Here is a 22,586-nt window from a genome sequence, read left to right on the forward strand (position 1 = left end):
TTATCTATGTACGATTTAAACAAACATTAAGTATGTTTGAGGAAATGTGCTGGGGTACAAAGACAAAAAAATTCCCCACCTTCAAGGAATTTACACATGTTATAGTAAGAATATGGTGAGATACACATGATTACAGTGTGGGTAAGTGCTGGAACCTATCTACGATTTACTAAGTTTATATACTTTATAATTTTTACAAAATTCATATTATATTTATAAAATTTATAATCATGATATAATTTATATAATTTACAATGATTACTAAGTCCTATCTAGTGCAGAAGTAGGATCTGAACCCAGGTTTTTGATGAGTCCAAGCCCAGCAGTCAATCATGATAACCTATACAGAAAAGCATATAATTTGAGGAGGGAAAAAACACTATTTAACTGGGGGGGTAGGAGGTGGGGATCAAGGAAGGCTCCGTGGATAAGGGGACCCCTTAACTAAGTCTTGAAGTAAGGTAAAGATTATAAAGGACGGGCATGTTTTTTTTAATACTCCTCCTCAGACCGAGCTGCTTCTGGTGAGGGGAGGTGTTTTATTTAAACTTATCTGTCCAGTACTGACACAGTGCTCTGCAAATAGGGAGTGTTCAATAAATATTTACTGAATGAGTGTGAAGCACTACAGAAATGTAAGCTGTTATCACGACTGTTCTCACTCTAGAGAGCGAGGGCCTCTACCAGCCTTCTTTCCAAACACCCACCTTTTCTCCAGGGCATCTGGCTGCTCTCATCTGGACATACTAGTCTCCACAGTAGGTTCTACCATCTGTATTTATTACAAATCATTCAAGTGCTTTCCAGTCCAATAAATTCACAAAAACACAAAACCAAGTATGCCTCTCTGGGGGTGCTGAACAGTGACCAGCTGCAAACCAGTTTGGGCCCTGTGTGAAAGCTGCCCTTGGAGAACAGGCTAAGGAGCAGCAGTGTAGCTTCCCCACAGCCAGAGGAGGGGGCACCTGGCCTTAAGTCCTGTTTGAGGGACACCTGACGAAGGATTCCAGGGGCAACCAAGGAGCTAGACATCATGTCTCAGGAGGCACTTCACTAGGACGCTGTTCATTCTCAGTCCTGAGTGTTTCCATGTATTTCCTCATCTTCTCTGCCATCCAGGAAGGAGGGACAAAGGGCTTTAGCTCCTCCATCTTCAGATCCAGGCAGCCCCTGGGGAGGCAATGGTTAGGGGTAGAGAGGGGAAGGGATGGAAGAACAGGGTAGTAAAGATGAGGGACCATGTTTGAAGATGGGATTGGCCACTGGGGACAACAGCAGGGGGATCCTGAGGCTGGTTCTGGGGGTTTCTCACCTGTAGTCATCACTGGCAGCTAGGTCTCGAATGTCTTCTTCAATGAGGAGATAGGCCTACAGATGGAGAAGAAAGGAGAATGGCCAAAGCTATGAAGGCTCTTGGGCTTCCCTTACTGCTTCCAGAATGGGAGAGGAGAGGCTCTTAGGAGAAACTTTAGTCCAGGTAAGAGCCTAGTCTCAAAAGTAGGCAGACCGGGGCACAGACAAGTGACAGGGGTTGTCACATGCATGAGGAATTAGATTTATTCTTCTTGACCCCAGAAGGCACAATAATACCAATATGTGAAAGTCAGAGGTACATTTTGTTTTCTAACAAACTGTAGCTATCTGAAAGTGAAATGTGTTTCTCTAGAAGGTGGTAAGTTTCCTGCCACAGGAGGTATTTAAGCTATTGCTTGTTCAGGATGCTGGAGTAGGGAATGAATGCTTCAGAAAGGCTTCTTCTAACCCTACGAGATTCCAGGGAAAGCTAAGAGAATTGGGTATCTCCCTTTTCTCTAATTTTCAAGTTTTTCCCTATCCACTGGATCCTTCTTTTTTGGGGGGGGTTAAGTGACTTGCCCAGGTCACACAGCTAGTGAGTAGTTCTGAGGCTGGATTTGAACTCAGGTCCTCCTGACTCCAGGGCTGGTGCTGTATCCACTTCACCACCTACCTGCCCCATACGGGATCCTTCTTTACTGCCTATAAACACATCCAGGTCTCTCCAAACCTTAACAAGTCCTTACCTGACTCTGCCACACCCCTCAAGCTATGGTCTTATTTTTCTCCTTTCTCTCATAGTCAAACTCCTAGATCAAATTATCTACACTTGCTGCCTCCATTTCCTCTCCTCTCATTCACTTCTTAACCCTTTGCAATCTGGCTTCTCACTTCATCAGGCAATGGAAACTGCTCTCTCCAAACTTACAAATAATCTCTTCATTAGCAAATCTGATGGCCTTTCCTCAGTCCTCATCCATCTTGATCTCTCTGCAACATGTGACACTGACCACTCTTCATCCCTTCCTGGATTCTCTCCTTTCTAGGTTTTCTTGACACTGTTTCCTCCTGGTTCTTCAACTACCAGTCCAGCCACCCGTCCTCACTCTCCTTTACTAGACTATCGTCCATATCAATCTCATTGCTTAACACCTTTTGTACCCAAAAGCTGGGTCCTAGACCTTTTCTTAATCTCTTTATAGTTCCTGCTCTCTCTGTGATCTCATCAGCTTCTCTGGTCCCAATGATTGCCACACAGACGACTCCTAGATTTATATAGCCAGCGCCAGTATCTTTCTTGAGTTCTAGATTTGGATATTTGCCACTAGCTATCTCACGAGCATTCAACACGAAATTCAACAGATACAAAAGAAAACCCAGTATTTTCCCCCTCCCAAACCTCCTCCTTCTCACTTCCCTGTTTTCCACGGGAGTGGCATCACCCCTGACATTTCACTCTTCTTCAGAGCCCATATCCAGTTAGTATCTTGTCAATTCTTCTTCCATGTCTTTCACAGTCATTCTGTCATCTCCAGTCACAGAACCACCACCTATTTTAGATCTTTATGCCTTCCACCTAACACGACTGTAATAGCTGTCTCATTGCTCTCTCCTTGCTGCCAGTCTCTCCTCTCTCTAAGCCATTACACAGTTGCCATAGTGATACTGCCAAAGCTCAGATCTTTACTGAAGAAGCATGGGTGACTCCTTATCTCTAGGGTCAAACACAAACCTCTCCACCCAGCATGCAGAGCCCTTATGCTCTGGTTCTATCTATCTCTCTGGGTTTTTTCCACATTCCACACACTTGAAAATCCAGCCAAACTCACCAGCTTACTGTTCCTCACACACAACATTCTATCTCCAGTTTTCGTGTCTGTGCGCAGGTAGTTACCAGTGCCTGAAAGGTTCCCCCTCCTATATGACCCTTAGAATCCCTAGCACACTTCAATATGCATATCACATGCTATTCCTCCTACATGTGGTCTCTTCTTATCCCTCTGAAATCACTTAGCATCTACTGTGTATGTAATCTGTATTTTCTTTTTCTTTTATTTTTTTGATGAGGCAATGGGGTTTAAGTGACTTGCCCAGAGTCACACAGCTAGTGTTATGTGTCTGAGCCTGGATTAGAACTCAGGTCCTCCCGACTTCAAAGCTGGAGCTCTATCCACTGTACCACCTAGCTGCCTGATGTATTTTCCATGTTAGAGGCAGCTAGGTGGTGCAGTGGATAGAGTCCAGCCCTGGAGTCAGGAGGACCTGAGTTCAAATCTGACCTCACACCACATAACACTCACTAGCTGTGTGATTCCGGGCAAGTCACTTAACCCCACTTGCCTCACATTAAAAAACAAACAAAGTTACCCAGCTACAAAGAGCCACAATTCACAAGTGGAATTATACCCTTTATATAATAGTGGAAAGAGCACTAATTCTAGAGACAGAGGACCTGGGTTCAAATTCCACTTCTGATGATTACTATTTTTGTGCTTTAGTAATCTGTAAAAAGAGAGGATGAGATAAAACCGCTTCTTCAATCTGTTCTAGCTCTAGATTGATGACCCCGGATCCTATAGTGTGGAAGATGAAGACACGTCTTCTTCATGGTTAGAAGCCCTCCCCTCTCCTCCCCAAACAAAACCTGACAACTGAGCTTTTATTTTGACCTCACAAAGCCTGACCCCTGATCCCAATAGACCCTTTCTCACCAACCACTGGAAAGGACACTTACCATTTTGCCACCGGTGGCCCTCATGTGGTGCTGTTCTGCTAGCCAGTGCTTGTCCTGGGGGTCAGCTGCATACTGTAGGGAAGGGAACCACAGGGTGGGGAGATCAGGTTGGTTTGGCCTTTTCCTGATCTGTGTCCCCAAGCCCTTTTCTATCTGGTGGATCTCATGGAGAAACATAGCCTTGTTCTGGTCTCAGATAGCAACAGACAGTCCTTGGGTCTTTCTCAACAACTACTTTTAAGCACAGGTCAGTACAGGTCAGATCCACAAGGGGCTAGGCCACATCTTCCCCTCAGCCATTCTCTACTTATTCAAAGCACAGGTGGTCTCAGGCACCAGGCTGCCCTCTGGGCTTGAGTGAAGTCACGATGACTTTTAGGCTATGTCTTGCTAAGGGTGTGGTAAGCTTCTCCTCAGGGCTTGGTGGGATGAACTGCCATGCTTAAGCACTGCCAAGTCCAAACATATCCTTACTATTAGCCTTGTAATATGCTTTTCTTTTTTTTTTTCTTTTTGCTGATGCAATCAGGGTTAAGTGACTTGCCCAGGGTCACATAGCTAGTAAGCATCAAGTGTCTGAGGTCACATTTGAACTCAAGTCCTCCTGACTCCAAGGCAGGAGCTCTATTCACTGCTCCATCTACCTGCCCCTTAATGTGCTTTTCTAAAGTCATTTGGCCACATAAGAAATTTTAAAGGAAATTTAAAGGAAAAATAGTTAAGGAAGGTTAAAAGGGGGAATATACTCAGCTTTCTTTCAAGAATAAAAATTCATGTTTTTATAGTATTAATGTTTGCCAAATGCTTACAACTCTATGAGATGGCTTCAGTAGGTATAATCAATCCTATTTTAGTGATGAGGAAGCTGATACTCAAAAATAAAGGAACTTGCCTATGACCACATAGCTAATGTGGGAACTAGGATCTCAACTGGTCTCCTAATTGCAAATCTCTCCTTTTATGCCACCAGGCTGCTGTTCCATCCATTCTTGTTAGGTTTCTATGGGAATATGTACTTACAAGGTACTGGTGAGTGTATCTCCTATGAGGTGATGCTAGTGTCAAACCCTGTCGCTCTCCATTTTGTTCATCCTTTCCCTAGCACCCCCTTAGCCCTTTATAATCCCACCCACAACAAAACAAAACCCAATTAGACTAAAGCAAGATAACAAAAATTTTCTAACAATCATGTTTTTCCTTTGTCCCACATTTCTGATAAGATCAGTTTCTCACCTAAATTCTACTTTTTCCAGCCTGTAGATAGGGCTGGGATGGAGGAGGGGGAAGGAGCGGAGGGGAGAACAGGTGATAACAATGAGAGACTGGCAGAGGATCAGTTTTTAATGAAGGGAGACTGAGCAGGAACAAAGTAGAAAAGGGTATGCACCATGTGTGTTCAACTGTGGCATGTGCTGACAAACTGTCGTACTGAAGAAGTTGGCCCTAGCTGTTCTCATTTTCATAGAAATCCTAGCACATTGGAGGGCCAATGCAGAATTTCACAGATAAGGAAACTGAGGCCCCAGAATATGGAAGCAGCTTGCCCAAGGTCCCCTGCTGAGCTGGTGGCAGAGCTGGACCTAGAAGCTGGGTGCCTCTTTATTTCCAGTTCAGTATTCTTTCTACTGTAACTTGTGCAGGCAAGATAGGACAGTCATGCCACTGGAAGCTCCCTTGTGCCATCTTTCCTGACAACTGTTTTCTTCACACTGCAGAAGGGAATGTTCCAGGGCAGTCATTACTTACCTTAAAGAGGTGTGGGTGTTTGATATAGATCCTTCCTCTGGTGCCTCCCATGCCAAGGGCCCTAAAATAACCAATGGGGGAATGGAGTCAGGGTTTTTCCAGCAAGCTGAGGACAGAAGGACAGTGTCCTCTTTCAAGAACCTGCCAGTTGTGGGACCCTTGTGCTGCTCCCTCCCAGGAATATCAAAGTCTAATTTCTTACTTGTTGGCCCTAGAGCCCAGCACAAAGGTAGTGGATTCATTCAGCCGGGCTGGATCCCACTGTGTAAAGAGCAGAGAAGCAGAAGATGAGTATGTTAGGCAGGACAGATGCTACCTCAACCTTTAATTAATCAACTACAAACTGCAGTTTTCAAAAATGCTCTAATCACAAGCTTGTGAAGTAGGAAGGTCTAAATATTATCAACTGACGCTCAGAACTGGGAAATGATGTGGTCAGTCACACAGCTAGGAAATGGCAAAGTTGAAACTTGAATCCATGTCTAATGCTCTTTTCACTACATCTATGGTGCTTCTTGAACCAAAGAAGGGGTGAATACTTTATGCTTCTAGCTGAAGGCTGTTTTCAAGAGGTAACAGGAAAACTCCCTCTACAATGATGAGAGATAAGGTAGATCAATGTGTCCCTTTTAGTACTAAAAGGGACTTTGAAAAGAGCTCATCTAATTGATCTTCCTAACTTATACAGGAAGAAACTGAGGCTCAGAAGTTAAGTGACATGGCCAAGGTCACATAGCTCTTAAGTGCTGGGATTTGAACACAAGGTCATCTCATTTGAAGTCTAGCTCTTTCCATGGAAATGATTGTTACTTTTCAAACATTTATTCAACAAATATTTTTTGAGCATGTACCCAGCTCTGTGAATGAGGATTCATAAATATATTGGTTTCTTGTCCTCAAGGAATTTATAGTTCGCTGGAGAAATGAGATGACACAAACAGAACATCACAGAACGACAGCAGGCATCGTATAGCTAGGTGCAGAATCCTGATTTAAAGATAAAAAGTATAGATAACATTCCTCTTCAGAAGCAAAGGACATTAATAAAGATTGAAATAAATCATAATAAGCTTCATAGAGAAGACAGGACTTGAGTTGGATGGGTAATTCAGGCAGGGAAAGGAAGATATTTTGTAGAACGTCTCAAATTCATGGAGCCCTGTCCATTACCAAGCCAGTGAGCTTAGGGTCTGTGCGGAGCAGAGAAAGTTTTCTCAACAGGGAACCAAACCCTTCATTCCCATTCACAGTGGTGTACTAGAATAAGCATTAGATTTGGAATAACCAGCAGTTCCAGTCCTGGCTCTGTAACCTAAGTCAAGTCACCTCTCTTCTCATGGATTTGCCACCTAACCTACAAAATGGTGATACCAATACCCCTACTACCTATATCTCAGATTTCTTATGAGAAAAGCAATTTGGGTTTTTTTTGCCTTTTATTTTTATTTATTTATTTATGGTATATACATTTATTTATTTTTACCACAAGACTTTGAATTCCATATTTTCACCCCATCTTGCCCCTCCCCCCACCCCAAGATGGCATGCATTCTGAATACCCCTTCCCCTAGTCTGCCCTCCCTTCTCTCTCTCCCCACCCTTCTCTTATCCCTTTCCCCTTCTATTTTCCTGTAGGGCAAGATACATTACTATACCTCATTTCCTGTATTTCTTATTTCCCAGTTGCACGTGGAAACATTTTTTTAAACATATGTTTTTAAAACTTTGGGTTCCAAATTTTTCCCCTTCCTCCCACCCCACCCACCCTCACTGAAAAGGCAAGCAAGTCAATACAGGCCATACATGTGCAGTTATGCAAAACACTTCCATAGTAGACGTGTTGTGAAAAACTAACTCTATTTCCCTTAATTTCCTGCCCCCCATTTATCCTATTCTCTTTTGACCCTGTCCTTCCTCAGAAGTACTTCCTTCTGATTACCCCTTCTGCAATCTGCCCTTCTCTCTATCATTCCCCTGCTCTCTTGTCCCCTTCCTCCCCTATTTTCCTGTAGGGTAAGACAGATTTCCATACCCAATTGAGTGTGTATGTTATTCCCTCCTTAAGCCAAATCCTATGAGAATAAGATTCCCTCATTTCCTCTCACCTTCCCGTTTCCCCTCCACTGTTTTGTGCGAGATAATGTACCCTATTCTACCTCTCCCTGAGAAAAGCAATTTGTAAAGTGCTATAGAAATGTGAGGTGTTGAAGCACCTCACATATTCCACAGGGGAAAACAAGATTCCCCTCTTTTTCTAATGTACAGCAGGACAGAAAGTAACTCTCCAGAGTCCTTGGGGGCCAGAAAAAGGGCCTAATTTGGGCCAACCACTGTCACAGTCAGATACTATACCTTAGGACCCTCCCTCCGAATTGGTTCACAGGATTTTGGTTTCCACCTGGCAGGGAAAAACAGAAGAATCAGCAACTGTTCAGAGAAGTTGTAAGGTCAGTAATTAAGACGTTAGAACTTCGCTTCAGTTCCGAGCAGTCAGACTAGAAGCCATTGCAGTCATATTTCTGTCACTAACTAGCTGTGTGACCTCGGCTAAATAACTTAACTGCTGTATACTCTCAGTTTCTCCATCTGTAAAATGAGATAAAATCCCTGTACAAAATTCAGACCAAACATAATGGACAATGTTGGTATTAACTTCTTCAAGTTAAGGATTCATTCTTTCTTTCTTTTAAAACAGAAAACTACTCAAGTGTATAGTAGCCTGTACTACCATTAATAATTTCTTTTTTATGATGTTTTCCATGACTATTTTCAGGGATTGGGGGATAAGGGTTAATTTTGTGTTTAGTGTTATTTGCATAATGCATCAAAAAAATTTATTATTTAAAAAGAGAAAAATATAATAATCTTCATACTACTTTCTTCTTAGGTTGTTGTGAAGAGTATTAAGATAATCTACATATATAAGTCATAAAAAATGCAAGGTATTACACACCTAAGCCAAGGATGAATATTAATCTCCTCACCTATCTGTCCTACCCAGTTAATCAAAACATTTGGGATTCTCACTAGTGCTGCCCCTTGAATCTAATTCAACTGTGCAGAAAGCCCTTGTCTCCTCTCCCTCATTTGCTTCAGATTGTGATTACTATTGACAGTTGATATTTGCATGGCACCTTACAGTTTGGAAAGTGCCTTACATTCACAATCTGAATTGATTACTAAAGCTACCTTGTGAGGTAGGTAAAACAGGCTTCATTAATTCCCTATTTTATAGATGACGAAGCTGAAGTTCAGATAAAGTGATTTGCCCAAGGTCACACTGTTATTATATGATAGAGGTAGGATCTGAATCCAGGCCTTCTGACTCCAAATCCACTGCTCTTTCAACTATACGACAGCTTCCCTCCCCATTTATGCAGTAATGCCCCTGTCTTGTTCCCTAACCTCATCTGCCCTCATGCTAGATGCCAGTTGGAAAGCCCAGACCCCAGTCCCTACTTACACCATGCCTGAGGTTGATCTGTCATTTGAAAGGATGTGTCCTGGTGGCCGTCCCTTCCTCTGCAATAGAAAATGGCCCATCAGAAGGAGATCTTGGCTCCACAGTCTACACCCATTGGGATCCTGCCTGCCCAGTATCCTACCCTGGGCTGATTGCTACCACTAGAGTTCTTTTTTTGTTTTTAGAAGAAACCACAGCTTAAGAAACTAGATGGTGTTTGTAAGGGGTTGGGTAGAAGCAATATCTTTGAAGGTTCCTCCATCAGGGCTGGGGGAAGGGTAAAGGCAAAGGGGTGAGGTTCAGATTCTCTGGGAAGACCAGTACCTCCCATTTAAGCCTAACTGATTTCTTCCTGGCTACCAGATGGAACAGGAACACACACACACACACACACACACACACACACACACACACACACACACACACGAATATATGTGAGTTTTGTTTTTTTTTTACCTTTTTTGGGATAGGGCTTCCTCGATGGGCACATTCTTCATCTGTTTGCCGGCCACGCTGGGAAAGGACAGAGGAAAATCAGTGGGGCAGTGAAGTCTCAGAGGAGACCATCGGACTTCCTGATAATGCTGCAGAGGATATATCCCATAGGCGTAAGTCACTGACCAAGACCTCCTCTTCTAGAAGTAGGATGGCATCTTCCCTAGGCCCCAGAAAGAGATCCAATCATCTCTTATGCTACTCAGCTCCTGTGCCTCTAAAGAGTGGTCAGATCAAATTCCCAGCCAGTGTCAGATGCTTACCCCTCCCTGAAATTGGACTACTCCAACCCATTTGTGCTCCCAGGACAAAGCAGCTCTAACCTTCATCCCAGGAAGTTCATGAGTCAGTCTGGGTATCACTTTCTCTCCATCCGAAAACAGCAGCTTAGCCTAAGAGGAGATGGCAAAGGTTAAAAAAAAAATCTAGCAGGTGAGTAGTAGAGGAGGGGAAAGCTTGCTCTTTGCCTGGTTTATACTAATGCTATAGTACTTGTGTGCTAGCACTCCTCTCTTTGGAACTCTCTACCTTTGACTGCTGATGTCTTAATATAGAGGGATTCTAGGTGACACTTTGATCACTATTAATAACAACATTGGGCAAAAGTAGGCATATTCTCTGACAAACACGCAGGGGTTTACAGAAATGACGTCATTCCTTCCTTTCAAGGAGAAGGGAATAGGGAAGGGACTAACAGTCCCCATGAAATTCAGCATAAAAGGTTCTTGGCTAGAGTTAGGAGACCTGAGTTATAGCTTCAACTCTGTTATTTATTTATTTTTTTGGTGAGGCAATTGGGGTTAAGGGCCCAGGGTCACACAGCTAGTGAATACCACGTGTCTGAGGCTGGATTTGAACTCAGGTCCTCCTGACTCCAAGACCAGTGCTCTATCCACTGCACCACCTAGCTGCCCTTTCAACTTTGTTATTGATAAATAACAGTAGACATTCTTATGGCACTTTACTGTTTACAAAATATTTTCCTCACAACAACCCTTTGAAGTAGCTAGTTCAAGTATTGTCACTCACATTTTACAGATGAGAAAACTCATCAGAGAGGTTAAATGACTTGTCCAATGGCACACAGTAGGTGAGAAAAAGTCAGGACTAGAATCCTTTAATCGAGTCCCTGATTCTAAGTGTAGTCTCTCCATTACACTGTGACTTGTGAAAACCATTTCTTTTCTCTGAGCCTCAGTTTCTCCATCTGTAAAACGAAGAGACTGGCCCATCATCAGTATTTTTCAAACTGTGTTTCAAATGGTTCTAAACAATGATTCTCATTTCCAACACACATAAGGAATAGATTCAAATTTATAGGAACAAAAGCTATTCCCTAATAGGATATGTCAAAGGATATGAGCAGGCAGTTTTCAAAGGAAAAAAAAAATCCAAGCTATCAACAACCATATTAAAAAACATGTTCCATGGGGCAGCTAGGTGACACAGTGGATAGAGCACTGGCTCTGGAGTCAGGAGGACCTGAATTCAAATGTGGCCTTAGACACTTGACACTAGCTGTGTGACCCTGGGCAAGCCACTTAACCCCACTGCCTAGCAAAAAACAAAAAACAAAAAATGTTCCCAAATCACCAACGATTAGAGAAATGACAAATGTTGGAAGAACTGCAAGAAAACAGGCACATGAGTACACTGTGTAGCTGTGAAATTGGTCCAGCCATTCTGGAAAGTCACTAGACTGTGCATACCCTCTGACCAAGCAATATAACTACTAAGCCAATACTCTGAAGAGATCAAAGAAAGAGGAAAAGGACTCATACATAAAAATATTTATTTTTGTTGTGAAACTAGAGTGCTCATTAATTGAAGAATGGCTAAACAAACTAAGATTTATGAATGTAACAAAATACTATTGCACCATAAGAAATGATGAAAGGGACAATTTCAGAAAAAGCTGGAGATTCATATAAAATCATGCCAGAAGAACAATCTATACGATAACAACTACACTGTAAAGACAAACATCTATCTAAGACTCAAGAACTCTGATCAATGTAGTAATCAATCACAACTTCAAAGGATTGATAACAAAGCCTGCTTCCCCACTCCTGACAAGGGGTGGTGAACTCAAGATGCAGAATGAAACATACATTTTTGGAGACAGCCAATGTGAAAATCTGTTGACTAAGTGCATTTGTTACAAAGCTTTTTTTTTCTTTTCCCAATGGAGGACAGGGATAAAGGTGAGAACAACAGATGCTTTTAAATTGAAACTAGAATGTTTTTTTTAAATTTAAACAAAAGAAAAAGAATCCTGATGTTCCACATGAAGTGAACAAGGGCTTACTAGACAATGTCATGACACTATTTTCTTCTTTAATATATTAAATGTAAATTATTCACAAATCAGAAGTACTTATTCTGTATGGCAATTTTTCAGTGTGAAGATTGGCTTAATTTCTTCTATTCTCAGTCAAGATTCACCTGACCCTTCTTTTATCTCAGAAGTATTCCACACCTCTAGGATGCCCAAATTGGTCTTTCAACATTTTAAATTCTAACGTGTTTGGTGTCCACATTAGTTTGAAAATTCTGGCTTATGTTATCTCCATGGTCCCACCAAAACCTAATACTTTATGGCAGCATGACACAAATTGAGCCACTGAGAAGGGAAGTGACCATCTCAATATTATCCACCAAGCAGTAGCAAAGATGATATATCAGCTACTAAGCTGAAGTTTAGTACCTTGATGGCTGCTTCAGAATATATAAACTACTAGTTCCAGATCTTAGTTGGATTACAGTTTGACAGGTATTATCAGAAAGCTCTCAGATGATGGACTTCATTCAGAAAGTCCCTAGACAGCTTTGGTTTGCGACTATATAACCCCTACCTCCTTAGGCTCCTACCTGTTCCAGACAACTTCGGCAGGCTTCCTGGATCAACTGCTCTGCATCAACATCTTCCCCGACATTGTCTCTGACATTAAATGCTGCTTTCTGAAAGAACTAGAGAGAAGACCAAGGAAAAGGTTAAAGACCTTGTCATCATACCCATTTACCTTGTTGCTCATTATCAGTAAGGGTAAATGACAAGGGGCAGTTTTGCTCATCTATTTCAAGAATATAACTAACAGGGCTAGGAAGGGTGAGGAATCATCAGAAGGTTTGTTCTTCTGCAATGTCAAACAAATTGGGATTCTGCAAATTCCAACAGACATTTTTAAAGTGACTATTATAATCAAGGCACTACATTAGGCACTGTGAATATAGAGAAAGAAATGACCCAGTCTCTGTCTTTAAGGAGCTTACCTTGTACTGGGAAGGTGGGTGGGGGGGACATATGAAAGAGTGAGAGAGAGAGAGAGAGAGAGAGAGAGAGAGAGAGAGAGAGAGAGAGAGAGAGATTTAATACTAAGCAGGGTATAATGGAGATAAAGGAAAGATCCAAAGTATTCTCAGAAAATCTCAGGAGTGACTTTTAGCTGCAGGAATCAAAGAAGGCTTTAAGAAAGAGGTGGCACCTGACCTGACCCAGAAGGAAGAGGATTCTAAAATAAAGTTTTAGAAATGTTTGTAGGCAGTAGGAAATGAGCCAGTAGAGAGGAAGAGATTGAAAATAAGTAAAAGACTGGGGATTACAGAGGTGGACAGTCTGTTGGAGTAGATGGGTTGGAATGGGATCACTTGAACAAGCAGAAGGTTGCCCTTGGTTAAAGACTAAGGCCATTTCATCATGTGAAACAGGTAAAGGAAGAGAAAGTAGCAGAAGGCTTCTGAGTGACAGAAGATGGGAAAGAGGGGAGAATAGAGAATTCACTATGAATGGCCTCAGTTTTTCTGAAGAATATATAAGGCAAGGCTGAAAGCATAAGGGATGATCAATCTTCCAAATGGGATGTGAACAACCTCCCTTTGACTTCAGGCCTTCTATTTCCTGCTTCACCTGTCTTCTGATGGCAGAGAACTGGCACCCTTCACTCAACTGTGACCATTCTCACACCTGGGCACACCCTTAACATCCCAGTGACTTTGAATTCCTGCAGACCATCATCCACATCTCATTCCATACCCCTGCCCCTTGATTCCTCATTTTCATCGCTCTCAACCTTCTCACCCCAAAGTTTCACCCTAACTCCATCCAGCCCTTCCCTTATGCCCTCAGGAATGGCTATTCTCTCCTTAAGCAACAATCTTTTCTTCATCTTAAATCTTTTCCTCTCGTTCCTTCCACTGACTAATTCTTCATGAAACCTGGCTTCTCCCTGATGACACAGTCTTTCCAGTACTGGCTACACCTTTACTCATTCTCCTTGGTTCACTTAGTAGGAGGGGGAGTAGAAATACTCCTTGCTCAACCCTGCCATTTTAAGGTTCTCCCCCTACTTCCATCACTCCGTAATCTGTCTTCCTCTGAAGTCCATGCTACTCACAACTACCACCCAATCAAAATGCCAGTCACTACTGTCTTATAGACTCCTCTGCCCCCAATGTACCACTGGGTCAACTGCCTTCCTTCCTCAATGAGTTTGATACCTAACCTACAATTTTTCTTTCCTCCCCAATTCCTGTCTTCATACTGGGGCAACGTCAATATACATACTGATTCTCCCTCAAATGTCCTAACCACTCAGTTCTTCAACCTATTCACCTCCCATGAGCTACTCCTCTACCCAACTTCAACCACATACAAAGAAAGTCATACCTTTGGTCTTGTCATCATCCACAAATGTACCACCGCTATGTTCAAGAACTCTGAAATATTCTTATCCTACTATGATCTACTGGCTTTTCACCTCTCCCTCTGCCTTCCCTTACAAAAACCCTTCTCTTTGTCTGCCCTGTGACTTAAAATCCTTTTACCCCTCAGTTCTCTTGTAGGCCTTCTCCCCTGCATTAGCCACTCTCTTCTCTTGACTCTTTGGTGAACCAATTCAATACTACACCAGCTTCCTCTCTTGAATCTCTAGCCCCCTTGTAAGGCTAATTATGAGCAGCAAAGCCCCAGCCTTGGATTAGTCCCACCACTTTTCACTCCTACACAAGCGCAGCTGAACGAAGGTGGAGAAAATCATGCAACCATTCTGCCTGGGTCCACTACAAATTTATGTTACATAACATCAACTGGGTCCTCAATACTGCTAGGCAATCCTACTATATACCTCCCTTATCAATTCACTATCCTACTCTCCACAATGGCTCTTTCAAACCTTTTTATACCTCCTCAAACCTCCTATGGCTTCCCTTCGCCTCCTCAGCTGAGAACCTTGCCTTATATATTCTACAGAAAAAACTGAGGCCATTCATAGTGAATTCTCTATTCTTCCCTCTTCCATCACTCAGAAGCCTTCTGCTACTTTCTCTTCCTTTACCTGTTTCACATGATGAAATGGCCTTAGTCTTTAACCAAGGGCAACCCTTCTGCTTGTTCAAGTGATCCCATTGCAACCCACCTACTCCAACACACTGTCCCCCCTCTGTAATCCCCAATCTTTTACTTATTTTCAATCTCTCCTCTCTACTGGCTCATTTCCTACTGCCTACAAACATGTCCATGTCTCCCCACCCTCAAAAAACCTTCACTTGATCCTTCCATCCCTGCTAACTATTGTCTTTTATCTCCTCTGCCCTTTGTAGCTAAACTCCTCAAAAAGGTCTTCCATAACAGGTGTCTCCACTTTCCCTCCTCTCACTCTCTTCTTAATCCCCTACAATCTGGCTTCTACCTTTATCATTCCATTGAAATTGCTCCCTCCAAAGTTACTAATGATCTTTTAGTTACCAAATTCAATGGCCTTTTCTCAAACCTCATTCTCCTTGACCTCTTTTTGGCTTTTGCCACTGTTGATTACTCTCTCCTCCTTAATATTCTCTTCTCTCTAGTTTTCAGGCCACTACCTTCTCCTGGTTCTCCTCCTACCTATCTGACTGCTCCTTTTCAGTCTCCTTTGCTGGATCCTCCTCCAGATCCCACCTTCTAACTGTAGCTGTTTCTCGGGGTTCTGTCCTGGGCCCTCTTCTCTTCTCCTTCCACCGTACTTCACTTGGTGATCTCATCGGCTCCCATGGACTTAATTACCATCAGCCTGCTGATGATTCTTAAATCTACCCATCCTGTCCCAAACTCTCTGCTGACCTAGAATCTCGTATCTCCAACTGCCTTTTAGACATCTGAGGTGGATGTCTATTAGACATCTTAAATTCAATATGTCCAAAATGCAACTCTATCTTTCCCCCTAAGCCCTCCCTAACTCCTACCTTCCCTATCACTAAAGAGGGTAACACCATCCTCCCAAGCCATCAGGCTCACATCCTGGGAGTCATCCTGGACTTCTCACTTTCTTCGTCATATTTACTAGCAAGATGAGGCCTTGCACAACATGTAATTGTGACACGGGCATTCCAGACCAATTTAATCATCTCTTTATCCTTCCAGTTTTAATATTTGCGCTGCCTAACACAGCCTCTAATATAAGTAAAAGGTCTGCCAAAGTTTTCTCCATACCTATTTCTGTATGTAAATGGGAGAACATGACTCCATTATTACGAAATTTCAAATGTGATTACAAATATGATGCTCTGTAGTAAGAACGAATTGAATAAATTTTATCTGAAACATCCACTAACCTCCTTGAAAATGGTGAGTTACAGCAGAATACAAAGGGGTTAGAGAAAAGTGGCTAGCTAATGCTCTGACTAACCAATGTTATCAAAACTTTCCTGAATTGGCTATTTGTTCAGGCCTATAATTTGATTTATGATTTTGGGTTTCTTTTCCTAAAGCACTGGGATTGCGGTGGAAATAAGTTCCTTTGTAATCAGGCTTAAAGTTGTTCCAAGTAAAGATTTTAAGGTTGGTTGGTTCAACCACAAAAGTTATTTATCTAAAGCACAGGTCTGATTAGGTTACTGCCCTGCTCAATAAACTCTAGTGTCTTCCCTATTGTGTCCAGGACCAAATACAAAATGCTGTTTGGCATTCAAAGACCTTCATAATCGAGCCCCCTCCTACTTGACCAGTCTTCTTACACCTTACTCTCCACATGCTCCTCCATCCAGTGACATTGAGTTCCTGGCTCTTCCATCAACAGCTTGGGGCACTTTCTCTGGCTGTCCCCCATGCCTGGAATGCTCTCCCTCATCTCCACTTACTGGCCTGCCTGGCTTCAGGTTCCAGCTAAAACTCCACCTTCTATGGGAAGCCTTCCTGACCCCTCTTAATTGCAGTGCCTTCTCTCTATTAATTTTATCTCCTATTTACTTTATATATAGCTTGTTTTATATATTTGTTTACATACTGTCTCCCCCATTAGATTGTAAGCAGGGACTGTTTGCCTCTTTTTGTACCTCCAGTTTCTAGCACACTGCCTAACATACTGTAGATACACATCTACAATGTTTATTGATTGACCTTCCTGAATGCTAGGAAGTGGAAAATGACATTTCCAGTTTAGAGAACAGCTAGGAGTCCTGTTCAGTGAAAGGCTGGAGAATGATGTTGGGGTCAGAATGTGGATGGGAACTGGCATTTCATGCTCAATGTTATACTGAAGGTTTCTGAGTAGAGAAGTGACATGGTCAGACTTGTGCCTTAGGAAGATGATTTTGGCATCTAAGTGGAGAATGAAGGAGAGGGGAGGCATTGGAGGCAGGAAGATCAGTCAGGAGATTACTACAATTGTATGAGTGAGAAATGATGAGATCTTGAACCAAACTGGTAGCAGAGTGAGTAGACAGAAGGCAAGGGTTGTGAGAAATGTAGTGAAGTGGACTTAACAACAGATTCGATGTAAGAAAGTGATGAGAGCCTGAAAAATCCAATGGCTAAAATCTATAAATTCACAAGAAGTTTGGTAGGATCTGTTCTTTCACTATTTTTGAAAACAAGTTATGTAATATCGGAATTAATTGTTCTCTGAATGTTTAATAGAATTCACTTTTAAGTCCCTCTGATCCTGGGGTTTTTTCTTTTAGGAATTTCTTGATGAATTGTTGAATTTCATTTTCTGAGACTGAGTTATTTAAATTTTTAAATTTTTTTTGTTAATGTGGGTATTTTATATTTTTGTAAACATTTATCCATTTATTACCTTTACTGGTATATAAAAGAAAAATGACTTTTTAATAATTTCCTTTATTTCCTGTTCATTTGTTTTGCATCTTCCCTTTTTGTTTTCGATACTGGCAATGACAAATGTCGGAGGAGGTGTGGAAAAATAGGGACACTAATGCACTGTTGGTGGAGTTGTGAACTGGTCCAACCATTCTGGAGAACAATTTGGAATTATGCCCAAAGGGCTATAAAACTGTGTACACCCTTTGACCCAGCAATACCACTACTAGGTTGGTGCCCTAAAGAGATCAAAGAAAAGGGAAAAGGATGTCCACCCTGAAGAATGGCTGAACAAGCTGTGCTATATGATTGTGGTGGAATACTACTATGCTATTAAGAAATGACGAATGAGGATGGTTTCAGTAAGATACATCAAGTGATACAAAATAAAATGAGCAGCACTAGAAGAACATTGTACATAGTAACAGCAATATTGTAATAATAATCAACTATGAAAGACTTAACTTCTCTGATCAATACAATCATCCACAACAATTCCGAAAGACTCATGATGAAAAATGCAGATCTACCTTCATGGGACTCTGAGTGTAAATTTAAGCATATTTTTTTCTTTGTTTATTTCTCTTGCCTTTTCTTTCTTGCAATGTGGCTAATGTGGAAATGTTTTGCACGACTTCATGTGTATAATGGATATCATATTTCTTGCCTTCTCAATGGGTGGTGGAGGTAGTGGAAGCAGAGAATTTGGAACTGAAAATTTTAAAGGAAGCCTTCCCTGAACCTTCCAGCTGCTATTTCCTCTACCCCAAATTATCTTGTAACTGTTTTGTTATCTATTAACGTGCATGTTGTCTCCCCTGGCTAGACTGCAAGCTCCTTCAGGACCGAGACTGTCATTATATTTATACCAGATTTGTCATTATATCCCTAGCTCCTAGCAGAGCCTGGCACAAAGTGGGTGCTTTATAAATATTTGTTGACTGACAGATAATGAGAGCTAACAGTGGAACTAGTTGCCTTATTAATGTGGAAACTTATTAAAAACCTTCTTTTTAATTCAAATGAATAATATTTTCTCCAGCCAAAAACCCTTTCCAGACTTTTCCTTTAGAAAAGCAGGTAAAGAAAGAAAGCTAAGGTTCCAGGAAATAGATCAAAGTAGAAAACTAATCTTAAGTCTTACTTATTTAAGATCAACTAAAGGCTGTGACATCTTTTCCATTCAAGGATTAAGATACTGATCACAGGAATGAAGTCCTTTTAGAACTTAAGTGGAACAGTCAAGGAAGCAAGAGAATACTGACTATTCTGGAATGCTAACCCCAAATCATGCTTTAACAAATTTTAATCTTTTCCTTGTTCAAGATCCCTATAAATGTTACCTCAAATTGTTTTGGGGTAGAGAAACATGTCAGAGGGCATGACAGGAGTTATGACAGTTTGGAGATTTCTTGAAGGTAGAAATGGCATGGATATGGAATAATAATAAATTAAATAAAATTGTTTCTGGCAGTCTTATGTTTAAAATGCAGAGTGTTACTATTTTTCTTTGACACTAGGCAGTGTGTTCTGCATCTCTGGAGGTCTTCAAGCAGTGGCTGAATGGTTATCTATCAGAGATATGATAGAAGGGACCCATGCATTGGACAAGGGGTGACACTACATGGAAAGACAGAGGGCAAAGAACAAGGGAAGAGATAGTCTTGATATATATACTGTGCCCTGGTCAGACCCTATTTGGAGTATTATGTGTAGTTCTGAGTACTGTATTTTAGGAAATACATTAATTAGCTAGATAATGCCCAAGTTCATGCCACATGATGACCCACTGAAGGAAATGGGAATACTTTAGTTTGAAGAAGCAAAGATTTAGGTGGCTGTGATAGTTGTCTTCCAAGTGCTCAAAAGGCTATCATTCTAAGGAGGGAGTAAATCTGTTTAGCTTGGCCCTAGCATGCAGAACTAAAAGAAATAGGCAGAAGTAGCAAAGATAGAGACTAAGATTTAAGTTAAGGCATAATTTCCCAACAGCTATCAAAAAATGAAAGATGGCTGCTTTGGAGGGAGTGGGCTCCTTTTTGTTGGAGATCTTAAGCAAAAGCTATGGAGTAAATTCTTTCTCAGGGACAGACTGGACTAGACAGCTGGAGTCCCCTTCAATTCTGAGATTCAGTAACCTCTAAAATTTGAGATTTTCTAATGCTAAGTCCTACTTCATACAACAGGTATACAATAGCTATGGAATTCATTACCACAAGAAGCCTTACAGGTAGAAAATATAAAGGGCTTATACAGGTGAATCAATGACAGAGCCATAAACAGCTGAAAGAGTTGAAAGAGACCTCTGAGTGCATCTAATATAATCTGTTCCTGAACGGGAATCTTCACTATGATAGCCCCAAGTGGTCACTCAAGACTCCTCTTGTAGATTTCCAGTGACACAGATCTCACTACCTACCTTTTAAGGGAGTCCATTCCACTGCTCGATAGCTCTAATTGTTATGAACTTTTTCCTTATGTTGAGCCCAAATCTGCTTTTTAAATTTCTACCTGACGTAAGTTCTACCATTTATGGCTAATCAGATCATGTCTAATTCCTCTTCTACATGACAGCTCTTCAAATGACCACAGATAGCTAACTATTCATCCATCTATGTATCTCTCTATCTATCCATCTATCTATAATGCTACTTCAAAAGACTTCTCTACTTCAAGCTAAAAACCTGCAAGCTCTTCAAACCATTTTTTTATGGCACAGTCTCCAAACCCTTTGGAGAATGAAATGGCAAACCACTCTAGCAACTTTGCCAAGAAAACCCCAAATGGGGTCACAGACAGTCAGGCATGACTGAAACAAATAAACAACAATAATTATTCCAGTCCCTTTAACATATTGATTGCCCTTGGATATATTCCAATTTGTCCCTCAAATGGTACCCACCCAGATCTGAATGCAATGCTCCACATATCATCTGAGTAGGACATGGGACATCATCTTTCTGATATCCTTTCTGATACCCTTTAAGGCTGATGTCAGAGAAGACAACCAAACCTTCCCATGGGACATTTCTTAGGGCTATCAGCAACAGAACAGTAGGATAGATGGACTTCGAGTCTGACCCAGTGTGAGAGTGCTTATATCCCCACCAGATGTTTTCTGATGATCACTTACTGGGAATGCTGATAGAGAAGATTTTCTGACATGTATAAGTTGGATTAGGTGGATTTGGAGGTCCCAGGAGGACTCAGATTCTGTGATTCTGATGTAGAAGATTAGATCCAAGCAAACAGGGTGGGTCTTTTAGGATTTCCCTGCCTATTTTTTCTCCAACATCACTTACCTTCATGTACTTGTTGAAGACTGTCTGAATCTCCTCATTGATGCTAGGTTGTAGGACAGCTCGAAGCAGGTCCATAGAGATGGCAGGGTCGGTGAAGCTGCATTTCAAAAAGGGGAAAACGTCACACTGGTTCCAAATGCTTGATTCATCTTTGTGCTGCCAGGGTCAATGACTCTTGTTATGGCTTCTCTGGCATTAAATACTCCTTAAATAACTACTTAACCTTAAAGAAGCATGACTTATCAACTTCCAAAACTGTCATTCAAAAAGTCAATCAATAAACATTTAGAGTATATACTACATTTAAGGTATTATAAATTAAGAGACAGGCCTTGCTCTGAAAGACATTACAACCTGGTTTGGGAGATAAAAAAACAAACATATTATACCAGCCTAGGGCTTATATCCAACTATCAACTCCTTATTAATGTTACTGGGATCTGTCTTGGGAGGGAGCTGGTACTGGAATATAAATAAACTAGGCCTTAGAGCCTACAGACTTTTGGCTTGATTTCTTCCAAAACCAAAGAAACTCAAACACACACGTGAAGCTCTGAAGACTGGTCAATCATTACCACAAACGCTTGGAAAAGTCCAGGAGACTTAAGTCAAGGTGAAGGATTCTGGCATGGGGAAGACTATGACGGACTTGGCTAAGTCACCAGCTAGCCATCAACTGACCCCTGTTTATTTTACAATCTTTGATTTTTCAGAACGTTGGGGAAAAAACATGTTGGAGTAGAAAATGCTCTTAAAACCCATCTAAGCCATCTCATGCCCCTAGAAATCACCCAAGGGAGAAAAACCCTCTCATTTTACATTTTTAGAAACGGAGACAATCTGTTTTCTGGATCTCCTCATTCTAAATCAGGGCTTTTTCCTTTACAGCACACAGGGTCTGCTCTCCTGACTTCTTCACAGGCCCCTCCCCAGCCTCCAGAGGGGAGGACTCCCCCTTTCCTGGGGCAGCTGGTGCTGGTGCCCCCCTCAGCGTCCCCGGGTCCAGCAGACTCACCTCGTAGTCATCTGGGAGCGGCGGCCCCTGCGCTGCACCTGCCGATGTTTGATCATGATGTTCCAGGGGTTCTGCGGGAACCAAGGCGCTGGTGAGTCCCCTGCGCCCCAGATCCCAGGCAACAGAGGAGTAGGTGGGGCTCAGTCCTAGCCTCCCCCTCCCAGCCTGGCTGCCTGCCCCGACAGGCCTCGACCTGGCCCGGCCCGAGGCGCCCGTTCCCCCCTTCCCCGGCGCCCCCTCTCACCGTGACCACCAGCTGCCCCGCCGAGCCCTCGTCCCCAGGCTCGGGACCGCCCCGCTCGGCTGCACTGGGACCCCGCGGCTGCTCTGGATCCCGAGTGGCCCCCATGGTCCCTCGCTCCCGCTCCCGGCCAGGCCGCCGCCGCCACCCCAGCAGCTACCCCCGCAGCAGTCAGCGGTCCAGCCCGGCCCCTCAACCACCGGCCGGAAACGAGTCCGTC

At 42.3% G+C, this 22,586-nt stretch overlaps 1 protein-coding gene across 1 annotated transcript; it reads right to left on the reverse strand.

Moving 5' to 3' along the window:
- Window positions 1-763: 763 nt before the first annotated feature.
- Window positions 764-22,586, reverse strand: DNTTIP1 (deoxynucleotidyltransferase terminal interacting protein 1). The gene is made up of 13 exons (XM_020965622.2): window positions 22,370-22,586; window positions 22,126-22,196; window positions 21,111-21,207; window positions 12,606-12,704; window positions 10,058-10,126; window positions 9,696-9,752; window positions 9,240-9,298; window positions 8,129-8,174; window positions 5,979-6,037; window positions 5,777-5,837; window positions 4,031-4,102; window positions 1,313-1,368; window positions 764-1,170 (listed from the first exon to the last, which is right to left on the reverse strand). Exons 1-13 carry the CDS (start codon window positions 22,472-22,474, stop codon window positions 1,032-1,034), a joined length of 990 nt encoding a protein of 329 aa, XP_020821281.1. The 5' UTR covers window positions 22,475-22,586; the 3' UTR covers window positions 764-1,031.

This window comes from Phascolarctos cinereus, unplaced genomic scaffold (assembly GCF_003287225.1).
Source record: "Phascolarctos cinereus isolate Bilbo 61053 unplaced genomic scaffold, phaCin_HiC Scaffold_2;HRSCAF=192, whole genome shotgun sequence".
NCBI lineage: Eukaryota > Metazoa > Chordata > Mammalia > Diprotodontia > Phascolarctidae > Phascolarctos > Phascolarctos cinereus.